The sequence below is a fragment of the Carcharodon carcharias genome, chromosome 13 (assembly GCF_017639515.1).
Source record: "Carcharodon carcharias isolate sCarCar2 chromosome 13, sCarCar2.pri, whole genome shotgun sequence".
Taxonomy (NCBI): domain Eukaryota; kingdom Metazoa; phylum Chordata; class Chondrichthyes; order Lamniformes; family Lamnidae; genus Carcharodon; species Carcharodon carcharias.
Genome location: NC_054479.1, coordinates 62,293,963 through 62,313,691, shown reverse-complemented (window position 1 = coordinate 62,313,691; position 19,729 = coordinate 62,293,963). Strand labels below are relative to the sequence as shown.

Genomic DNA, 19,729 nt, shown 5'->3' with positions numbered 1-19,729 from the left:
AACTGAAGCGAAGAATGGAAAGAGAGAGAAAGATAGAAAATCTCAGTCAACTAGAGGGCTCATGGGATTGGGGTAATATAATAACATAGACTGAGGGCTGGTTAATAGACAGAAAGCAGAGAATAGGATTAAATGGGTCATTTTTGGGTTGGCAGGTTGTAACAAGTGGAGCGTCATAAGGATCCATACTGAAGCCTCAGCTATTTACAATCTACATCAATGACTCAGATGAGGAGGCCGAGTGCAATATATTCAACAGGTCTGACAGCATCTGCGGCGAGGAACAAGTTAACGTTTCGAGTCCGTATGACTCTTCAACAGAACTAAGGAAAAATAGAAAAGAGGTGAAATAAAAGCTGGTTTAAGGGGGGATGGGGCAGGTAGAGCTGGATAGAGGGCCAGTGATAGGTGGAGATAGCCAAAAGATGTCATAGACAAAAGGATAAAGAGGTGTTGAAGGTGGTGATATTATCTAAGGAATGTGCTAATAGGTGACATAAGGGTAGAAAGCAGGACAAGTAAGGTACAGATAGCCCTAGTGGGGGTGGGGTGGGGTGGGGGAAAGGGATCGAAATAGGCTAAAAGGTAGAGATAAAACAATAATGGAAATACATTTAAAAATAATAGAAATAGGTGGGAAAAGAAAAATCTATATAAATTATTGGAAAAAAGGGGGATTGGAAAGGGGGTGGGGATGGAGGAGAGAGTTCATGATCTAAAATTGTTGAACTCAATATTCAGTCCGGAAGGCTGTAAAGTGCCTAGTCGGAAGATGAGATGCTGTTCCTCCAGTTTGCGTTGAGCTTCACTGGAACAATGCAGCAGGCCAAGGACGGACATGTGGGCATGACAGCAGGGTGAAGTGTTGAAATGGCAAGCGGCAGGGAGGTCTGGGTCACGCTTGCGGTATGTCCATTATTTTTAAATGTATTTCCATCCATTGTTTTATCTCTACCTTTTAGCTTATTTCGATCCCTTACCCCCACCTATCACTGGCCCTCTATCCAGCTCTACCTGTCCCACCACCCCCCTTAAACCAGCTTATATTTCACCTCTTTTCTATTTTTCCTTAGTTCTGTTGAAGAGTCATACAGACTCGAAACATTAACTGTGTTCCTCTCCGCAGATGCTGTCAGACCTGCTGAGTTTTTCCAGATATTTTTGTTTTTGTTTTAGATTTCCAGCATCCACAGTTTTTTGCTTTTATCTGCAATATATTCAAGTTTGCTGACGATACAAAGCTAGGTGGGATATTTAGCTGTGAGGATGATGCAAAGAGGCTGTAAAGGGATATGGACTGTTTAAGTAATTGGACAAGATAATGGCAGATGAAGATGAAGAAGTGTGAAATTATTCACTCTGGTAAGAATGGAAAAAGCAGAATTCTCCAATATTGGGAAGACTGAAGCCATTGCCTTCAGTCTGCACCACAAATTTTGTTCCCTGACCATAGTTTATATCCCTTACCATGGTGATTATTTGAAACTGAGCCAGATTATTTTTCAATCTTGGTGCTGTATCTGCCCCTGTGATGAGCTTCTGATCACATATTCACTCCGCCTCTAAGATTGCCTCACTTTCTTCCTTAAAACCTACCTTTTTGACCAAGCCTTTGGACATCTGTCCTATTACCTCCTTCTGTGGTGTGGTATCAAAGCACTTTGGGACATTTTACTACCTTCAAGGTGCTATATAAATACAAGCTGTTGTTGTATCAGCTGGAGTACAGATAGCTGCTCTTATTGCCACTCCAACCATAACTCGAAAACACAACTCACCTTCACACCTGAAGTTATACGGTACACATAATAAAACAAATGAACAGATCTGACTTCAAAACTGTAGCCAAATTCTGGGAATCAGTTGATTTACAAAAAAAACACTTAGTTTCACTCTTCTAGCTCAGGAGATAACCCAACCAACTCAATGAGGGCAACAGATACATGGGAAGACACCACCACCTGCAAGTTCCCCTCTAAGCCACTTACCATCCTCACTTGGGAGATATAGCGCTGTTCCTTCCTTCACTGTCGCTGGATCAAAATCCTGGAACTCCCTCCCTAACAGCACTGCGGGTGTACCTACAGCACCTGGACTGCAGCGGTTCAAGGTGGCAGCTCACCACCACCTTCTCAAGGGCAATTAGGGATGGGCAATAAATGCTGGCATATCCAGAGAAGCTCAAAATTATTTTTTTAAAAATGAGATTCCAGTTTGTAATTCATTCCAATTATCCATTGTTCCATATATAAAACCACCTTAACCCCTTGATTAGATTCCAGCCTGTAGCAACAATTACATTTCTATTGTGCGTTTAATATAGTAAAAGTCCCAAGGTGCTTCACAGGAGTATAATCCAACAAAAATTAACATCCAGCCAAAGGAGACATTATTAGGCCAGGTAACCAAAACCTTAATTAAAGACATAAATTTTAAGGACAATCTTAAAGGAAGAAGGGGGAATGGAGAGGCAGTGAGTTTACAGAGGGAGTTTCAGGGTTTGGGGCCTAGACAACTAAAGGCACAGTTTCTAATTATAGGGATAAGGAAGTGGAGGAAGCACTAGAGGCTGGAGGTAGAGAAATACTGAGTTCTGGGAGGGTTGGAGGAGGTTAGGGAGTTGGAAGAAGTGAGGCCATGGAGTGATATGAAGACAAGGGTGTAAATTTTATGATCAAGGTACTGGTGGACCATGAGTCAATGTAGATCAACAAACAAACTAGTGATGGTTGAACAAGTCTTTGTGGGAGTTGGGATATGGGCAGCAAAATTTTGGATGAGCTTAAGTTTACAGAGGGTGGAAAATGGGAGGCTGTGCAGGAGAGCTTTGGGACAGTTGAATCTGGAGGTAACAAAATGATGGATGAGGATTTCAACCAGAGATGGGCTGAGGCAGGCGGGAGGTATAATGGAAATGGAAAGTAGTAGTCTTAGTATGCAAAGAATATACAGTTGGAAGTTTACCTCAGGCTCAAGTAGAACACCAATGTTGTAAATGGTCTGGTTCAGCCTGAAATAGTGGTCAGTGAGGAGGGTGCAATCGGTGGCAAGGGGACAAAGTTCAAGGCAGAGGCCAAAGACAATGGCCCTGGTATGCCCAATGTACAACTGGAAGAAACTTCAACTCGTCCGGGACTGGACGTGGACAAGCAGCTCATCAATGCAAGCAGTGGAGGGGTCAGCAGTGGTGGTGCCGCGTCTCATCAGTGTACATGTGGAAACTGCATTATATTTTTGGAAAGAGAAATCATAGCAGGAGATGCTCTGGCTACAACTGGATAGGTGGTAAGAGTGGAACTTGGCATGGGCAGGCCACCTAACTGCACAGTGAAGGAGAAGCGCCAGTGGAGAATAATGTGGCCAAAGAACGCAGACAGGATAAGAAGAGATAGGGCATCATATTTACAGTCAACGTATGCCATTTGTAACTTTATTAGGGCTCTTCAGTGTTGTGACGGTGACGGAAACCTGAATGGACGCCAAAGCATGGAGTTGCTAGAAAGGTGGGCATGGATTTGGGAAGCGACATATTCAGTGACATTGGAGAGTAAAGGAAGGTTGGAGATGGGCAGGTAATTTGCAAGGACAGAGGAGTCAAGGGCAACGTTCCCTCAAAGGAAGCTGTGCAGTCGCGCGGCAACCCGGAAGTTCCTTTAAATTGCTGTGTAAAAAAAAATTAAAGAGATGCACACTTAAAAAAATTGCCAATGCACTGGAAAATAAATTCGGGGGAATGTTGGTCAAGGGTGAGATTTTGAGAAGGGGTTTATTCTATATATAAAGAATCTGAAGCCTTCAATTAGAATCCAGCCTGTAACTCACTCCTGAGTGTTTAGGATTAATTTCTAATCCTTGCAAATATCCCAAACAGTTTTGAGATCTAGAAAGCTTATATCATAATACATGTTCAGAACCCTCATCACATTTAGCTTCCCTCTTGAACTTAATGCTTTTGTTATGTACATATGTTTTACCAACCACAAACTTCGAGGAGTCTAGAATTCTGCAGCTGGTACCCTTCTCCCTTCCATCAGCCCATCTCCAGCAATGCAATTTCAAGATCTTGTCTTCAAATCTCTCCATGGCATAAATCACCATTCTAGGCAATTCTTATTCTACATCCTCCTTTCCTCTACCCCTATCGTACCCTGAACCACCCACCTAACACCAACTCCATCACTGGAAGCTGATCCTTTATCCAGGAGCTTCTGCTTATTTGAACACCATTCACAATCCATCTACTCCTTGCCACCCAAGTTCTTTAAACAAAAATCACCACTTCAACATCATGTTTAGTCTCTTCCCTAAGTTCTTGCACCTTGTAAGACATTCTGTGGGAACAAACACCATATTAATTTAAGGATTTGTTGATAGGCCTAGTCCCATATACATATGTACATAGAGTGAGAATTTGACTTAATCCCATATGATTTAAGGTCTCTGTTCTCTTACTTATAAATGGTTTGTGGATTTGTACTATAGCTAGAGATAATGAAATGATAAAAGTTGTTAATTTTCAGGACGTTTTAGGGTTTAATGTGTCAGGACACAATGTAGCTAACTGTGCTGTGACACCAAGGTTGCGAACGGCCTGGCTTAATCTTAGACTGTTGCTAGGGAGAGGGATAGAGTCAGTAGCTAGGGAACAGAGTTTGGAGCCGAGACTGAAAACAATGGCTTCATTGGAGGAAATTTCTGTTCATTCAATACTGGGTGTCAGATAAGCAGTCTGGTAATTCAGCAACAGCAGAGGAGTCAAGAGAGATGGGGGGTGTAGAGCTGGGTATCATCAGCATACAAGTGAAAACTAATGCTGATGGGAGCAGGAAGAAAAGCCACTGCAAGTGATACCCCTGCTATTATTAGATAGCTAAGAATGGAACCACTTGAGAACGATCCCACCCTGCTGGACGACAGTGGAGAGGCGTTGGAGAAAGATGGAGTGGTCATGTCAAACATGTCAAAGGCTGAGAAGGACATGGAGGGATGTCATTTATGACTTTGATAAGAGCTGCTTCATTATTGTAACAGGAGCAGAAACCTTAATGGAGGGATTCAAACATGGAGTTCTGGGAAAGATGGGAATGGGTTTTGGAACGGCAACATTTTCAAGGACTTTGTAGAGTAAAGGAAGGTTGGAGATGGGGAGTGGGTCACAAGGATGGTGGGTCAAGGGTTGTTTTTTTATGATTGAAAATGATGGCAGAGTTAAAGGACAGAGGGACAACACCTGAAGAGGTCTCCTTGAAGATATTGTGTGTGTCAAAGACTTGGTCGAACAGAATAAATGAATTACTTTGCAACCATATTTGATTGGACTACATGCCATTTACAAATTAACAAGTCATCATTTCTATATGGCTCCATGATAATCACATCTGCTCAGTATGTTGAAATAAATGAGCTATAACTTGCCCTGGTGGATTCTGACCAAGGAGAACTTAATGCAATCAATTCTACAATTTATCTATCCAGTTGCTGTTTCATAATGGGTTTAAAATGGGCTTATCTATTATTATATCACAAAACAAAAGCAGCCAGTGCTTAATTTGACAGAGGTTCCAACTACATAGAAGATTATCGCAAAAAACTGTTGAAAACAAACTTTTGTGAGGGGAGAAATAAAAATGTTTATTCAGATTGTTTTGAAGTCAGAATTCTTTTAAACTTAAACTTCAATCTATGTTTGTATAACTCTTCACTCAGTGCACACCATGTATTTATGGTGAGGTTTGCCAAAAATGCCAAAGTGGATGATGCTTAAGGGCATCATTTATTTTTTCCCTTTCAAAAGAGCGTGGCAAAGCAGTACAGCTATCTTGAGTTGGGATTTATTAAATAAATTAAGATTGTTTAGTTAATCACTGAGTCACCCTTGTTAATTACTGGGGCCAGGTATACAAATATCTCATGCAGATACTTGGCACAACAGCAGCGGGTCTTTTTGTGCCTCACTCAGAAAGAATGAGGATTTCACAACTATATATATATATGTGTGTGTGCGTGTATGTGTGTGTGTGTGCATGCGTACACGCTAGTGCTTTTTTGATCAGGTATTTCTCTGGACCCAAAACCAGAGGCCAGCTTGGTCATTAGCAGTAAAAAGAGCAGCCACAGAGTTTGCTGTAGTTACAGTAACTTGTGTTGTCAGGGGATCAAAACAAAACACAGCAATTCATTATCAAATTTGGAACTTCTGAACCCAAGACCTAAAATGACAGCTTTGTGGACTCTTGCTGAATGGACCATACACCTTTATTAATGTAAACAAGCCAGACTTAGTAAGCGAGTTACAATTACAGCAATATTTTTGCACCAACATGGAAAGGAACACAATGACCAAAAACTTCCCGTTTATTCCAAGACAATGAGGCATGAAGGACTGCCGGCTTGGTCTGCTGACTTCTCCAGCATTGCTGTCCAGAGCTCAACAGTACAAGTTTACAGATCTGACAGTTCTTAAATTTCAATTTAATGCAGAAAACACTTCTTGCATCTAGGAACAGAACTTGTTTATTTTTCATGGTTGAATCAATTTTCAAAAAGAGTGTTCCGCACTTACCAAGGGCAACCATTATTTGTGTGGTAAGATGAGTCACTGAATCATGTCACATTACTTATTACAAGCTTGAGTCATCTGGCAATCAGATCTGTGTGCTTTCAGTTCAAGAACAGCTCTTTATCAGTGTAAGATGGCCAGTAGTGGAAAAAAAACTTCTGGGTTAACAACTGTTTACGTATTTATTTTAGGATATAACATTTGCTGTTAATACCAAACTATGTGGCCAGTTTACGAGCTCAAGAATGATTGACAGAGACCTGGATCAATTATAGGAATGGGGCTAAGGGACAGCTGATGGTATTTAACATGGAGAAACACAAGATTATATTGGTTTTTGTAGTACTAGCCAAATCATACTTTTATAGTGTGATGTTTTCTGTGATAATGATACAGTATTGTAATTATATCAAATCTTTTTTGCTTGTGTGATTGTATGTCCAGATTTTATAGTGTGCAGAGTTTCTTCCCCTAATTAGAAATGGAAAATAAAAGGCTCTTCAGCCAATTAAATTGCCCAATCAGAGCACAGAAACAAAGATCAACCAGTAAGAGATTAGGTTCAACCAAAAAAAAAATCATATTCCACAGATCTGTTCTTTCAATCAGATTTCAGGATCAGGAACCAATTAGAATTATGTCATTAGGTTCTAATCAGATCCCAATACAATATATGTTGTATTGAGTCACAAAAACATCATGTATCAAAATGTTTCTTGTAGCATGCTGCTACCATGAACCTACATCACCCATCCCCCTATACCCAACTAAAAATAAACACTGGCACATACTGAATTCTTTAATATTTAGTAAAATCAGCAAATCACAGATTTCCCACCTTCCAACTGTTCTCGAATTTTCCTTTCCCGTGCCAAGTTAAAAGTCTACATGTCGCACTGACACTCCCCAACTCAGACATTATTACACATTTATCCCTGCACCCTCATACTAACATTATTCAGGACTCAGCCCACCTGCACTTGACATCAGAAGAACCAACACCAAGACTGCAAATCAGGCCAAAGGTCGTGCATATGTTGACAACTCAATCCTTTGCTACCCTCCAGCCTTTCTGCATTTACTCAATTCTATGATTCTGGTCCCAAGAGGAGGGTAACAAAAACAGACGGAGAGAGAGAGAGAGAAATACAAAGAAGGGGAAGGCAAATATAGCCAATTGCAGAGAACAGCAGAACAAGGGATTATGTTTTAAAATCCTTGGGGCAGACATGTGGCTCCTGCAGTCAGGAATTTACACAAATTACACATTCTGTTAACTAACTCCTCTAACATAAGTTATCTGGAGTATTAACAATTATTCCTAACAGTACTGTCGGTGCTGCATGGACTGCAGTGGTTCAAGGCAGCAGCTCACCAGCACCTACTCAAGGGCAATTAGGGATGGGCAATAAATGCTGGCCTTCCCCGCAACACCCACATCGCATGAACATTTTAAAAAATACTATTTTACCAGTTATTTTGCAAGTGAGGCTGCCCACCATGATCTTCTGCAGTCCTCAAAAGGCAGAAAACACCTCAGTGTCACTATTTAAGCTCTAACTATGCCCAAATTCATTTACAAGATTTATAATTAAAGTGGAAAGGAATATAATAGAGCAATCAGCAACACAAAGATTTAACTTGCGCTCTGCCTTAAACTGTCTTAAAATAGGGAGCCTTTAAAAATTATAATTATGACTCAATATGGAAAAATAATGTTGAGGGAGAGATAACTGGTAAAACAAGGAAGACCTGCACCCATTTATAACATTCATCTGGGTCTCCAAGGCAGAGTACAACACAGTGGATTAAAGGAGTTATATCACATGACAGGTATTAATTGCAAAGGCACCCTTACTTTCAACACATTCTCTGCTATATCAGCCATGATAGATAATGACTCTATTTCTCCAGTCTGAAAACTGCATACATTCATTGTTGCCTATGAACAAAATATTTGTGATGTCTTGGAGTTTACAGATCAAATAGCCATCATTCTTCAAAAGATAACTATTTAATTAACTTGAGTTCAAAAGTATTGGCACAGTCCTCATGCTACAGGTACAAGGAGCTTCCTCAAGAGCTACTACTGACTGAAGTCCATTTTAAATATACAATAATGCCCTATCTAAAATTACATTAGGAAAAATTATGAGAGATTTTATTGTTTGAGAGAAACAGAGGAAAAATAGATATAAAAACATTCTGTGGTTTGTCTGAAGCTGTGAAATAATAGATTACCTACTTTTTAGCATTTTCTTTAATCCTTCAGTGCACCACAAAAATCTGCCATTGCTTGACTTTTTTTGGGGAAGCCACATACCCAGTACTCAGAAAAAAACGTGGTCATGACCTTACAGTTGCCAGTATGGTGTGTAGGTCCCTACCAATGTTATGTAAAGCTGCAGAATTTGAGCACGTTTGATTAAAAAAACCTACACGCAACAAATTATATAGCACCTTTAATGTCATAAAATGTCTCAAGTTGCTTCACAGAAGCCTTATCAAACAAAGTTTCATCTGGAGCCACATACTGTGATACTAGGACAGATGACCAAAAGTATGGCAACGGGATAGGTTTTAAGGACCATCATAGAGAAGAGAGAGGTAGAAAGCAGAAAGGTGCAAGTAAAAAACTGAAGACCGTAAAACTAGGCACCTAAGGCACAATGGAACAATTAAAATTGGGGTGCACAAGAGACCAGAATTGGCCAGTAGGAGGTGAGGGCTGTAGGGGCGTGATTGCAGTAGTTGGAGATGGGTATATAATTCAAATGAAAATGACCATACCAGCTGGTAATTTCTCCTTCTTCATTAATCAGCATATCAAATCAGTGCCAATTAAGGAGGCGTGCTGAGAACACAAACTGACAGGATGTGTCTGGCAAATAAATTATCATGTGCTGCTGTCTGATCTAGATAGTAATGTTTAATAAATGTCTGAGGATTACTCCATATGACAGCTTTCTAAAATCATCAACTGGAATCTGACTGCTGTGTTCAGAACATTGCTATGAAATGGCCTTTAACCTACCCCTTCTGCCCGCAACACTCAATGCATTAACTTGTAAAGAAGTATAGTCCCAGTTGGGGACATAAAACAAAGGGAGTAAATGCTGGGAAAACTCAGCAGGTTTCGCAGCATCTGTGGAGAAAGAAACAGAGTTAACATTTCAAGTTGATGATCTTGCATTAAAACCTAAAACAAAAACAGAATTACCTGGAAAAACTCAACAGGTCTGGCAGCATCGGTGGAGAAGATAAGAGTTGATGTTTCGAGTCCTCATGACCCTTCAATAGAACTAGGTGCATCCAAGGAAGGGGTGAAATATAAGCTGGTTTAAGTTGTGTGTGTGTGTTTGTGTGTGTGTGTGTGTGGAGGTGGGGGGTGGTGGGGGAAGAAGTGGAGGGAGGGTGTGGTTGTAGGGACAAGCAAGCAGTAATAGAAACAGATCATCAAAAGATGTCACAGACAACAGAACAAAAGAACACATAGGTGTTGAAGTTGGTGATATATATCTAAACGAATGTGCTAATTAAGAATGGATGGTTGGGGAATTAAGGTATAGCTCTAGTGGGGGTGGGGGGAGCATAAAAGATTTAAAAATATTTAAAAATAATGGAAATAGGAGGGAAAAGAAAAATCTATATAATTTATTGGAAAAAACAAAAGGAAGGGGGAAGAAACAGAAAGGGGGTGGGGATGGAGGAGGGAGCTCACGACCTAAAGTTGTTGAATTCAATATTCAGTCCGGAAGGCTGTAAAGTGCCTAGTCGGAAGATGAGGTGCTGTTCCTCCAGTTTGCGTTGGGCTTCACTGGAACAATGCAGCAAGCCAAGGACAGACATGTGGGCAAGAGAGCAGGGTGGAGTGTTAAAATGGCAAGCGACAGGGAGGTTTGGGTCATTCTTGCGGACAGACCGCAGGTGTTCTGCAAAGCGAACGTCCAGTTTACGTTTGGTCTCTCCAATGTAGAGGAGACCACATTGGGAGCAACGAATGCAGTAGACTAAGTTGGGGGAAATGCAAGTGAAATGCTGCTTCACTTGAAAGGAGTGTTTGGGCCCTTGGACGGTGAGGAGAGAGGAAATGAAGGGGCAGGTGTTACATCTTTTGCGTGGGCATGGGGTGGTGCCATATGTGGGGGTTGAGGAGTAGGGGGTGATGGAGGATTGGACCAGGGTGTCCCGGAGGGAACGATCCCTACGGAATGCCGACAGGGGGGGTGAAGGGAAGATGTGTTTGGTGGTGGCATCATGCTGGAGTTGGCGGAAATGGCGGAGGATGATCCTTTGAATGCGGAGGCTGGTGAGATGATAAGTGAGGACAAGGGTGACCCTATCATGTTTCTGGGAGGGAGGAGAAGGCGTGAGGGCGGATGCGCGGGAGATGGGCCAGACACGGTTCAGGGCCCTGTCAACGACTGTGGGTGGAAAACCTCGGTTAAGGAAGAAGGAGGACATGTCAGAGGAACTGTTTTTGAAGGTAGCATCATCAGAACAGATGCGACGGAAGCGAAGGAACTGAGAGAATGGGATGGAGTCCTTACAGGAAGTGGGGTGTGAGGGGCTGTAGTCAAGGTAGCTGCGGGAGTCGGTAGGCTTGTAATGGATATTGGTGGACAGTCTATCACCAAAGATTGAGACAGAAAGGTCAAGGAAGGGAAGGGAAGTGTCAGAGATGGACCACGTGAAAATGATGGAGGGGTGGAGATTGGAAGCAAAATTGATAAATTTTACCAAGTCCCAACGAGAGCATGAAGCAGCACAGAAGTAATCATTGATGTACCGGAGAAAGAGTTGTGGAAGGGGGCCGGAGTAGGAATGGAACAAGGAATGTTCCACGTACCCCATAAAGAGACAGGCATAGCTGGGGCCCATGCGGGTACCCATAGCCACACCTTTTATTTGGAGGAAGTGAGAGGAGTTGAAGGAGAAATTGTTCAGTGTGAGAACAAGTTCAGCCAGACGGAGGAGAGTAGTGGTGGATGGGGATTGTTCAGGCCTCTGTTCGAGGAAGAAGCTAAGGGCCCTCAGACCATCCTGGTGGGGGATGGAGGTGTAGAGGGATTGGACGTCCATGGTGAAGAGGAAGCGGTTGGGGCCAGGGAACTGGAAATTGTTGATGTGACGTAAAGTGTCAGAGGAATCACGGATGTAGGTGGGAAGGGACTGGACAAGGGGAGGGAGAAGGGAGTCAAGATAACGAGAAATGAGTTCTGTGGGGCAGAAGCAAGCTGACATGATCGGTCTACCGGGACTGTTCTGTTTGTGGATTTTGGGTAGGAGGTAGAAGCGGGCCGTCCGAGGTTGGGCGACTATCAGGTTGGAAGCTGTGGGATTGCATTAAAACCTTTCTGATGAAAGGTCACAGACCCAAAACATTAACTCCCTCCATTGAAACTGCCAGACCTGCTGAGTATTTCCAGCATTTTCTGTCATTATTTTAGAACTCTATCATCCACAGTATTTAGCTCTTGTCCCAACTGGGGACTAATGATCTAACCGGTATAATTTCTAAACAGGTCACCAACAGGCAATCCCGTGATTATCCCAAACAAAAACAGGAGATAACAGATCAAAGCAGGCACAGGTGAACCTAAATGAAGCCAAATTGTCAATTAATTTCAAAAATCATCATTGGTACCAGGGTCAAAATATCCCCCGCCACCACACCTCAAAAGGCTCTTTTTGAAACTTTCTCGAGGGCTACTTGTTGGTTTTTGGGGCTCCTTTTAGATTCTCATTAAATCCTTTAGCGGGTGATGCAGTCACATTGTAACATTACCTTCTGTCCTGGTATTCCGTTTCTATAAATGCATTTCGTAAATAATATGTTTTTGTTAAGCTATTATAAATAAATCTCCTACATTCTGGTTTTAAAATGAAAATCCTAACTACTTGACACAAGGTGACTTATTCGAAATGGGTCTCACGTTGGCAGCCCCTTTTAAAAGCAATCGGCACACACTCACATTCTTTGGTTTTATTCAGCATATTTCAAGTTTCTTTCCTCTCAATCCTACTGTTTAAAGTGAGTGCTGAAGAACATGTTGGGCAGAAAACTGAGCTCAGTGAGAGCACGCACGCCTGATCCTGCCGAGCATAAAATGACGCACGATGATGTCGGGCAAGCGTCCTGATGTCAACGCGTGGTCCCGCGCTGTTTTGTTCCAGCGCATGCCCACCAATTAAAAGGCCTATTAAGGCCTTTAATAAGGTAATTAATTTCAATTTTACGCTGGCGAAAACGCCAAGCAGCCTTTGCACTTTTTAGGGAACCTCACCCACAGGCGGGATGAGGCTTCCTAAAGCAAATAAAAATAAAACAAAAATTTCACACTTGAATTAAAAATATGAGGGGATTTGTTTTATTACAGTTTTATTTTGTTCATTTAAGTTTTTTTTCAAAGAGCACTTCATCTCCCTGAGGCAGCTCCGTGCCTCAGGGAGATTTAAACGTTCTTTTGCGTGCGTGCACAAAGTTCGTGATAGGCCTGCTCGCTCTCTCCCCCCACCTTTGCACAGGCAGCCCTGAGCACTGCTGCTTGCGTTCCATGCTGGGCGAGCCTTCATTGGCCCACCCACATAAAATCATGGTGCAGTGCCAATTGAGGGCGGTGATCGGCATCCCAACCATCTCTGCCCAGCACCCCTGCCAAGGGTAAAATCCTGCCCATTAGGGTATTGACTTCCAAGGGTCCCAGCTGCACAACAAGGGGATTACACATAAATTAATGCTGCAGCAACAAGCTAACCATCAGATAATAGCACCAGGCCCAGATCCCCAACCCTCCCACTGACAGGCGCTTTTTCAAATTTTCTCCATTTCTCACTTCCTTTCAAAAAGACACTTTGAAAACTCATATAACTCAAATATAAGCTTATATTTCAACTCTTTCTTGGACTCGAACTCAAGTTCTGTTGAAGGGTCATGAGGACTCGAAACGTCAACTCTTTTCTTCTCCGCCGATGCTGCCAGACCTGCTGAGTTTTTCCAGGTAATTCTGTTTTTGTTTTTGGTTTGGATTTCCAGCATCCGCAGTTTTTTTGTTTTTATCTCATTGACTTGTGCTTGGAATGGCCCATTAGATCTGGAACTTTTTTTTAAACAAACCAGCTTGGGCAATATACAACTCACTTCATGTATGCAGCTTTGTGCAATCATAAGCAAACATCCCCACTTCTGACCTTATGATGGAGGGAAGGTCATTGATGAAGTAGCTGAAGACATTCGGGCCCAGAAATTCCTTCAGCAGTATCCTGGGGCCAAGATGACTGGACTCCAACAACCACAACCACTTCCTTAGTGCTAGGTATGACCCCAACAGTGGAGAGTTTTTAACTATGATTCCCACTTGTTATCATTTTGGTGAATCTGGACTGTAACCCCTACAAGGCCTACATATTCTTGAGGTGTGATACCCAGAACTGAACGCAGTGCTCCAAATGAGATCTGGCCAAGGTTCTGTACAACTGAAAATAACATCTTCCCCTTTGTATTCCAACTCCCTTGAGATGAAGGGCAACATTTCACTCGCCTTTTTGATTGCTTTTGTAACCATTTAATGAATTGTGCACTTTAACATGGAAACTCCTTTACTTACCCAAGTTCCTAGTTTCTTACCATTTTAGGAAATAACGCAATTTATCTTTCTTAGGTCCAAAGTCAATGTTTTCGCACTTATCCACACTGAATTCCACTTGCAATAGTTTTGCTCATTCTCTTAATCAGTCAGTTTCCCTTGGAGCTTCCTGCTCCCATATGCACCACTTAACTATCCCTCCTAATTTAGTGTCATCTGCAAACTTGGACCTACCTCTTACTATTTCTTCACTCAAGTCATTAACAAGTATGGTGTAAAGTTGAGACCCAAGAACAAATCCCAAATGTTGCATTCTACATCTTCACAGTGACTACTTATAAAAAAAACTATATGGGATAGTTTTACCCACCCAAAGCAGGTGGGTTTAGGTCAGGTTTTATGCATGTTTCAAACATTCGCACCACACAAGTGCCAGGCAATGACCATGTCCAACAAGAGAAAATCTAACCATCACCCCTTGACATCCAATGGCATTGCCATCGTTGAATCCCCCACTATCAACATCCTGGAATTTCCCGCTGACCAGAAACTGAACTGGGCCAGCCACATAAATACTGTGGTTGCAAGAGCAGGTCAGAGGCTGGGAATTCTGCAATGAGTAACTCACCTCCTGACTCCTCAAAGCCTGTCCACCATCTACAAGACACAAGTCAGGAGTGTGATAGAATATTCTCCATTTGCCTGGATGAGTGCAGCTCCAACAACACTTAAGAAGCTTGACATCATCCAGGACAAAGCAACCCGCTTGATTGGTATCCCATCCACAAACATTCACTCCCTCCACCACCGACACACAATGGCAGTAGTGTGCACCATCTACAAGATGCACTGCAGCAACTTACCAAAGCTCCTTCGACAGCACTTTCCAAACCCATGACTTCTACCACTAGAAGGGCAAGGGCAGCAGACACATGGGAACACTACCACCTGGAAGTTCCCCTCAAAGCCAATCATCATCCTGACTTGGAACTATATCGCCATTCCTTCACGGTCATTGGGTCAAAATGCTGAAACGCCCTCCCTAACAGCGCTGTAGGTGTACCTGCATCACAGGGACTCCAGCGGTTCAAGAAAGTGGCTCAGCACCACCTTCTCAAGGGAAATTAGGGAGAGGCAACAAATGCTGGCGTGGCCAGGGACGCCCAACATCCCATGAATGAATAAATAAGAGGTAAGATGTGAAAAATAAAAAAAAAACTGAAACCCAACCCAACCACTTCTGGGTTTAACAAAAGCAGGATAAAAGACTGGCATCAACCCCCATCCAAGGAGGCAGGTAAATCAATTAAATATTATAATGAGGCTATGTATCTCCAATTTAACCTATTTTTCAGCTACAACCCTGGCAGGCTGAGTTTCCTAGCCCTTGGGAATCATGGCAAAGAAAGGGAGGCAAGGGTAAAAGATAAGCATCTTCACACGTCCGAAAGCAGCAGTGCTTACTTCTAGTCCATTCAGCTTACCTTCTTCCCTGCCCACCATCAGAAATATACATTTCCCCCTGCCGCCACCCCAGAAATAAAGGCTACCATTAACCAGGTCTCCTAGCTGCTTCAGGCCTGTGGCCTCCTTGACAATGTTCCTTGCCTGGTAGGGTGCCGAGCCTGTTAATCAGGCTGGCTTCTGCAGGGAGAGCCTATTGAAGGGCAAAGATGCACACTGTCATGAAACCATCCCATCATAACTCCTTTACTCCAGTAAATATCAGGGCCCATGTTAAAATTTTGGAAACGTTGCTTGGTGAAATATTCACAATCCATTCAACAGAAAACTGTATTTTTGTATCCTATTCCATGCGCACATATTACACAACACTGCACTGATGAAAGAAAAATATCTCGCCAATGTCCTTATAGGCAGGCCTAGAAAAAAAATACATTTTACTTCTCTCACTTGGGTATACTGGAAAGTTTACAAATTAGTTGCATTTTCTCTGATGAGGCAGTTTGCTCTCAGCAAGCATTAGATATGAAATCGTAGACTACCTTCCATATGAGCAGAGGTCAGTTCTTTATGCAAAACTAATATCACCTCACGTGAAATGTATTTACTTCCTGGGAAATTACTGCACAAATACACATCTTGACCGCCCTGTCATCCCAGTTGTGGAGTGCAAAATCTCCTTCAATTCTACCTGGTGAGGAATCAGTCAGCTTATTGACCAATTCTCCTTTTCCTCAACTTCATCAGGGACACTCAGCTGGCCCCCAGACGCCCTATTCCTCCTTTTGTTCACTTTGATGTAAATAAGACTTTTTAATAAGTTACATATACACATCCTAGCACAATGCCATTGTGATGCTAAGCCATGCAGCACATCAAGCAGGCTGTCAAAATGTATGAAGATTTACAGCACAATCAAGTGTATCTGTACAAGGAGCTTAATACTGGGACACCTTACCAGGAGCAATCTGTTGATTTCACTCTGGAGGAGTTAGAGTTCTTTAGTATACATTTTAATTGATCATTTTTAAATAATGTTAAATACTTCTCTTAAGAACTAAGTTTAAAACACAATAATGTTACTATAACAAAAACAGAATTACCTGGAAAAACTCAGCAGGTCTGGCAGCATCGGCGGAGAAGAAAAGAGTTGACGTTTCGAGTCCTCATGACCCTTCGACAGAACTTGAGTTCGAGTCCAGGAAAGAGCTGAAATATAAGCTGGTTTAAGGTGTGTGTGTGGGGGGCGGAGAGATAGAGAGACAGAGAGGTGGAGGGGGTTGGTGTGGTTGTAGCGACAAACAAGCAGTGATAGAAGCAGATCATCAAAAGATGTCAACAACAATAGTACAATAGAACACATAGGTGTTAAAGTTAAAGTTGGTGATATTATCTAAACGAATGTGCTAATTAAGAATGGATGGTAGGGCACTCAAGGTATAGCTCTAGTGGGTTTTTTTTTTATTTTATATAATGGAAATAGGTGGGAAAAGGAAAATCTTTATAAGTTATTGGGAAAAAAAAGAAGGGGGAAACAGAAAGGGGGTGGGGATGGGGGAGGGGACTCACGACCTAAAGTTGTTGAATTCAATATTCAGTCCGGAAGGCTGTAAAGTCCCTAGTCGGAAGATGAGGTGTTGTTCCTCCAGTTTGCGTTGGGCTTCACTGGAACAATGCAGCAAGCCAAGGACAGACATGTGGGCAAGAGAGCAGGGTGGAGTGTTAAAATGGCAAGCGACAGGGAGGTTTGGGTCATTCTTGCGGACAGACCGCAGGTGTTCTGCAAAGCGGTCGCCCAGTTTACGTTTGGTCTCTCCAATGTAGAGGAGAGACCTCTACATTGGAGAGACCAAACGTAAACTGGGCGACCGCTTTGCAGAACACCTGCGGTCTGTCCGCAAGAATGACCCAAACCTCCCTGTCGCTTGCCATTTTAACACTCCACCCTGCTCTCTTGCCCACATGTCTGTCCTTGGCTTGCTGCATTGTTCCAGTGAAGCCCAACGCAAACTGGAGGAACAACACCTCATCTTCCGACTAGGGACTTTACAGCCTTCCGGACTGAATATTGAATTCAACAACTTTAGGTCGTGAGTCCCCTCCCCCATCCCCACCCCCTTTCTGTTTCCCCCTTCTTTTTTTTCCCAATAAATTATAAAGATTTTCCTTTTCCCACCTATTTCCATTATGTAAAATAAAAAAAAAAACCCACTAGAGCTATACCTTGAGTGCCCTACCATCCATTCTTAATTAGCACATTCGTTTAGATAATATCACCAACTTTAACTTTAACACCTATGTGTTCTATTGTACTATTGTTGTTGACATCTTTTGATGATCTGCTTCTATCACTGCTTGTTTGTCGCTACAACCACACCAACCCCCTCCACCTCTCTGTCTCTCTATCTCTCCGCCCCCCACACACACACCTTAAACCAGCTTATATTTCAGCTCTTTCCTGGACTCGAACTCAAGTTCTGTCGAAGGGTCATGAGGACTCGAAACGTCAACTCTTTTCTTCTCCGCCGATGCTGCCAGACCTGCTGAGTTTTTCCAGGTAATTCTGTTTTTGTTTTGGATTTCCAGCATCCGCAGTTTTTTTGTTATTATTATAATGTTACTATACCTGTTTAATTAGCATGTAGGTCTCCGACATGATTTTTTCAATCTTTCCAAGATCAACAGTCATAACCTTTTGACCTTGCTGCCAGACCCTGTATGCATCTAACAGCAGTGTTTTCCCAGATTCTGTGTCATCTATCAGTTTTCTCTTCCTGCCTGTTTTTCTGACCACTTGACTGGCCATGACATGTGACGTTCCTGTTGATCCCTGCTGCTTTGAGCTGATGCTCAACTCTTCCAAAGACAGTTCAGCAGGTTTGCATTCAGGACTCTTCCCTTCAATAGCGCCAACAATTTTGTTGTGTTCTGCTTCCAAACCACTGGGAGGTTTGAATGAAAAATCCAATTTTCCCTGTTCAACGGAGCCATCAAGTTCCATTGGTTCCTCTATGCCAATGCATACTTTGCTAATGTCACACAATGCTGCATTATTTTTGTCCCCTTGCTCCATGTTCATAGCCTGTGGGGACTGGCCTCTTGGAATATCCTTCACCCCATTTTCTGTATTTCTTGAAGGCCCATCAGAGTTGGTGAGCTTCTTGGCTACAACACCCTTGTGCTCCTCAGCAGTGGGTTTGTTTGAAACATCTGTTGTCATCTCCCCCATTGGAGAACCTGAAGATTTTGGAATCTGGTCTTCAGAAATCTAAGCAGTAAGATAGAACAATGGAGGTAAACATTTGTTATATGGATCCAGTTAACCGTCAAACACTTGGACTTGATGCCTTTCCCTTTCTTGGAACGGCAAATACTTCCCTTTCTCCTCAACAAATCTGCATCCATCTTTTTTAAAACACTGCAGACATTCATAGCCTCAAGTCTGTGCAGGTTAGGAAAAGACTCTCTCTGTACTTTCTTTCTAGGTATTAAATCATTTGCTCTTTAATCACATGGTTGTCACCTTAAATCTTATACTCCAACACTCCTACCACTACCAGGAACAATTGCCTTCTTAGTGCACTTATTGAAAACCGGCTTCTGACAGCATGGGATTCCAACCAGTTGTTAAAGGAGAGTTCACTCCACCCCATCAGAACCACAACTGCTTTGAATAGGTCACAGAGTTGCATCAACAAGCTTAAAAAGCATTAGAAATAAAAGCGCAACTTAAAAAAAACCAAAAAACAATCAGATGTTAGCACCCTGATGGCACAGCTTTGACATTTATACCAAGTTCCCAACCAATCTTTCTGGAGGTGTTACTTCTACCAGGAGAGAGAGAAAACAAACTAGGTTGGGGAGTACTGCAGGCCAGTCTTACATAGCATCCACTGGGGAAAACGCCCATCAAAATACTCCTGGCAATTAATGATTTAATAGTAAGTACAATTACCCCAGATAATTCCTTCAAGTTGTCCTCAAGCACTTTTACTGTGAAAATTAACGCCCGCTTGGCAAGCACTTGACGATCCACATCACGCAAATACTTCCTGTGAGAAAAACCAGAGAGAAACACTATGACAACAGAATGCAATGCATCCAATTAATGGAACCACAG

At 42.4% G+C, this 19,729-nt stretch overlaps 1 protein-coding gene across 3 annotated transcripts in view; it reads right to left on the bottom strand.

Moving 5' to 3' along the window:
• cabin1 (calcineurin binding protein 1) overlaps positions 1 to 19,729 on the bottom strand; it is a 589,218-nt gene that overhangs the window by 119,530 nt on the left and 449,959 nt on the right. For all 3 annotated transcript variants that reach the window (XM_041202355.1, XM_041202357.1, XM_041202356.1), the window contains exons 30-31: positions 19,565 to 19,661; positions 18,236 to 18,877 (exon numbers count right to left, since the gene is read on the bottom strand). In XM_041202355.1, the coding sequence (XP_041058289.1) occupies positions 18,236 to 18,877; positions 19,565 to 19,661 (739 nt within the window). The remainder of the gene's footprint in view (positions 1 to 18,235; positions 18,878 to 19,564; positions 19,662 to 19,729) is intronic.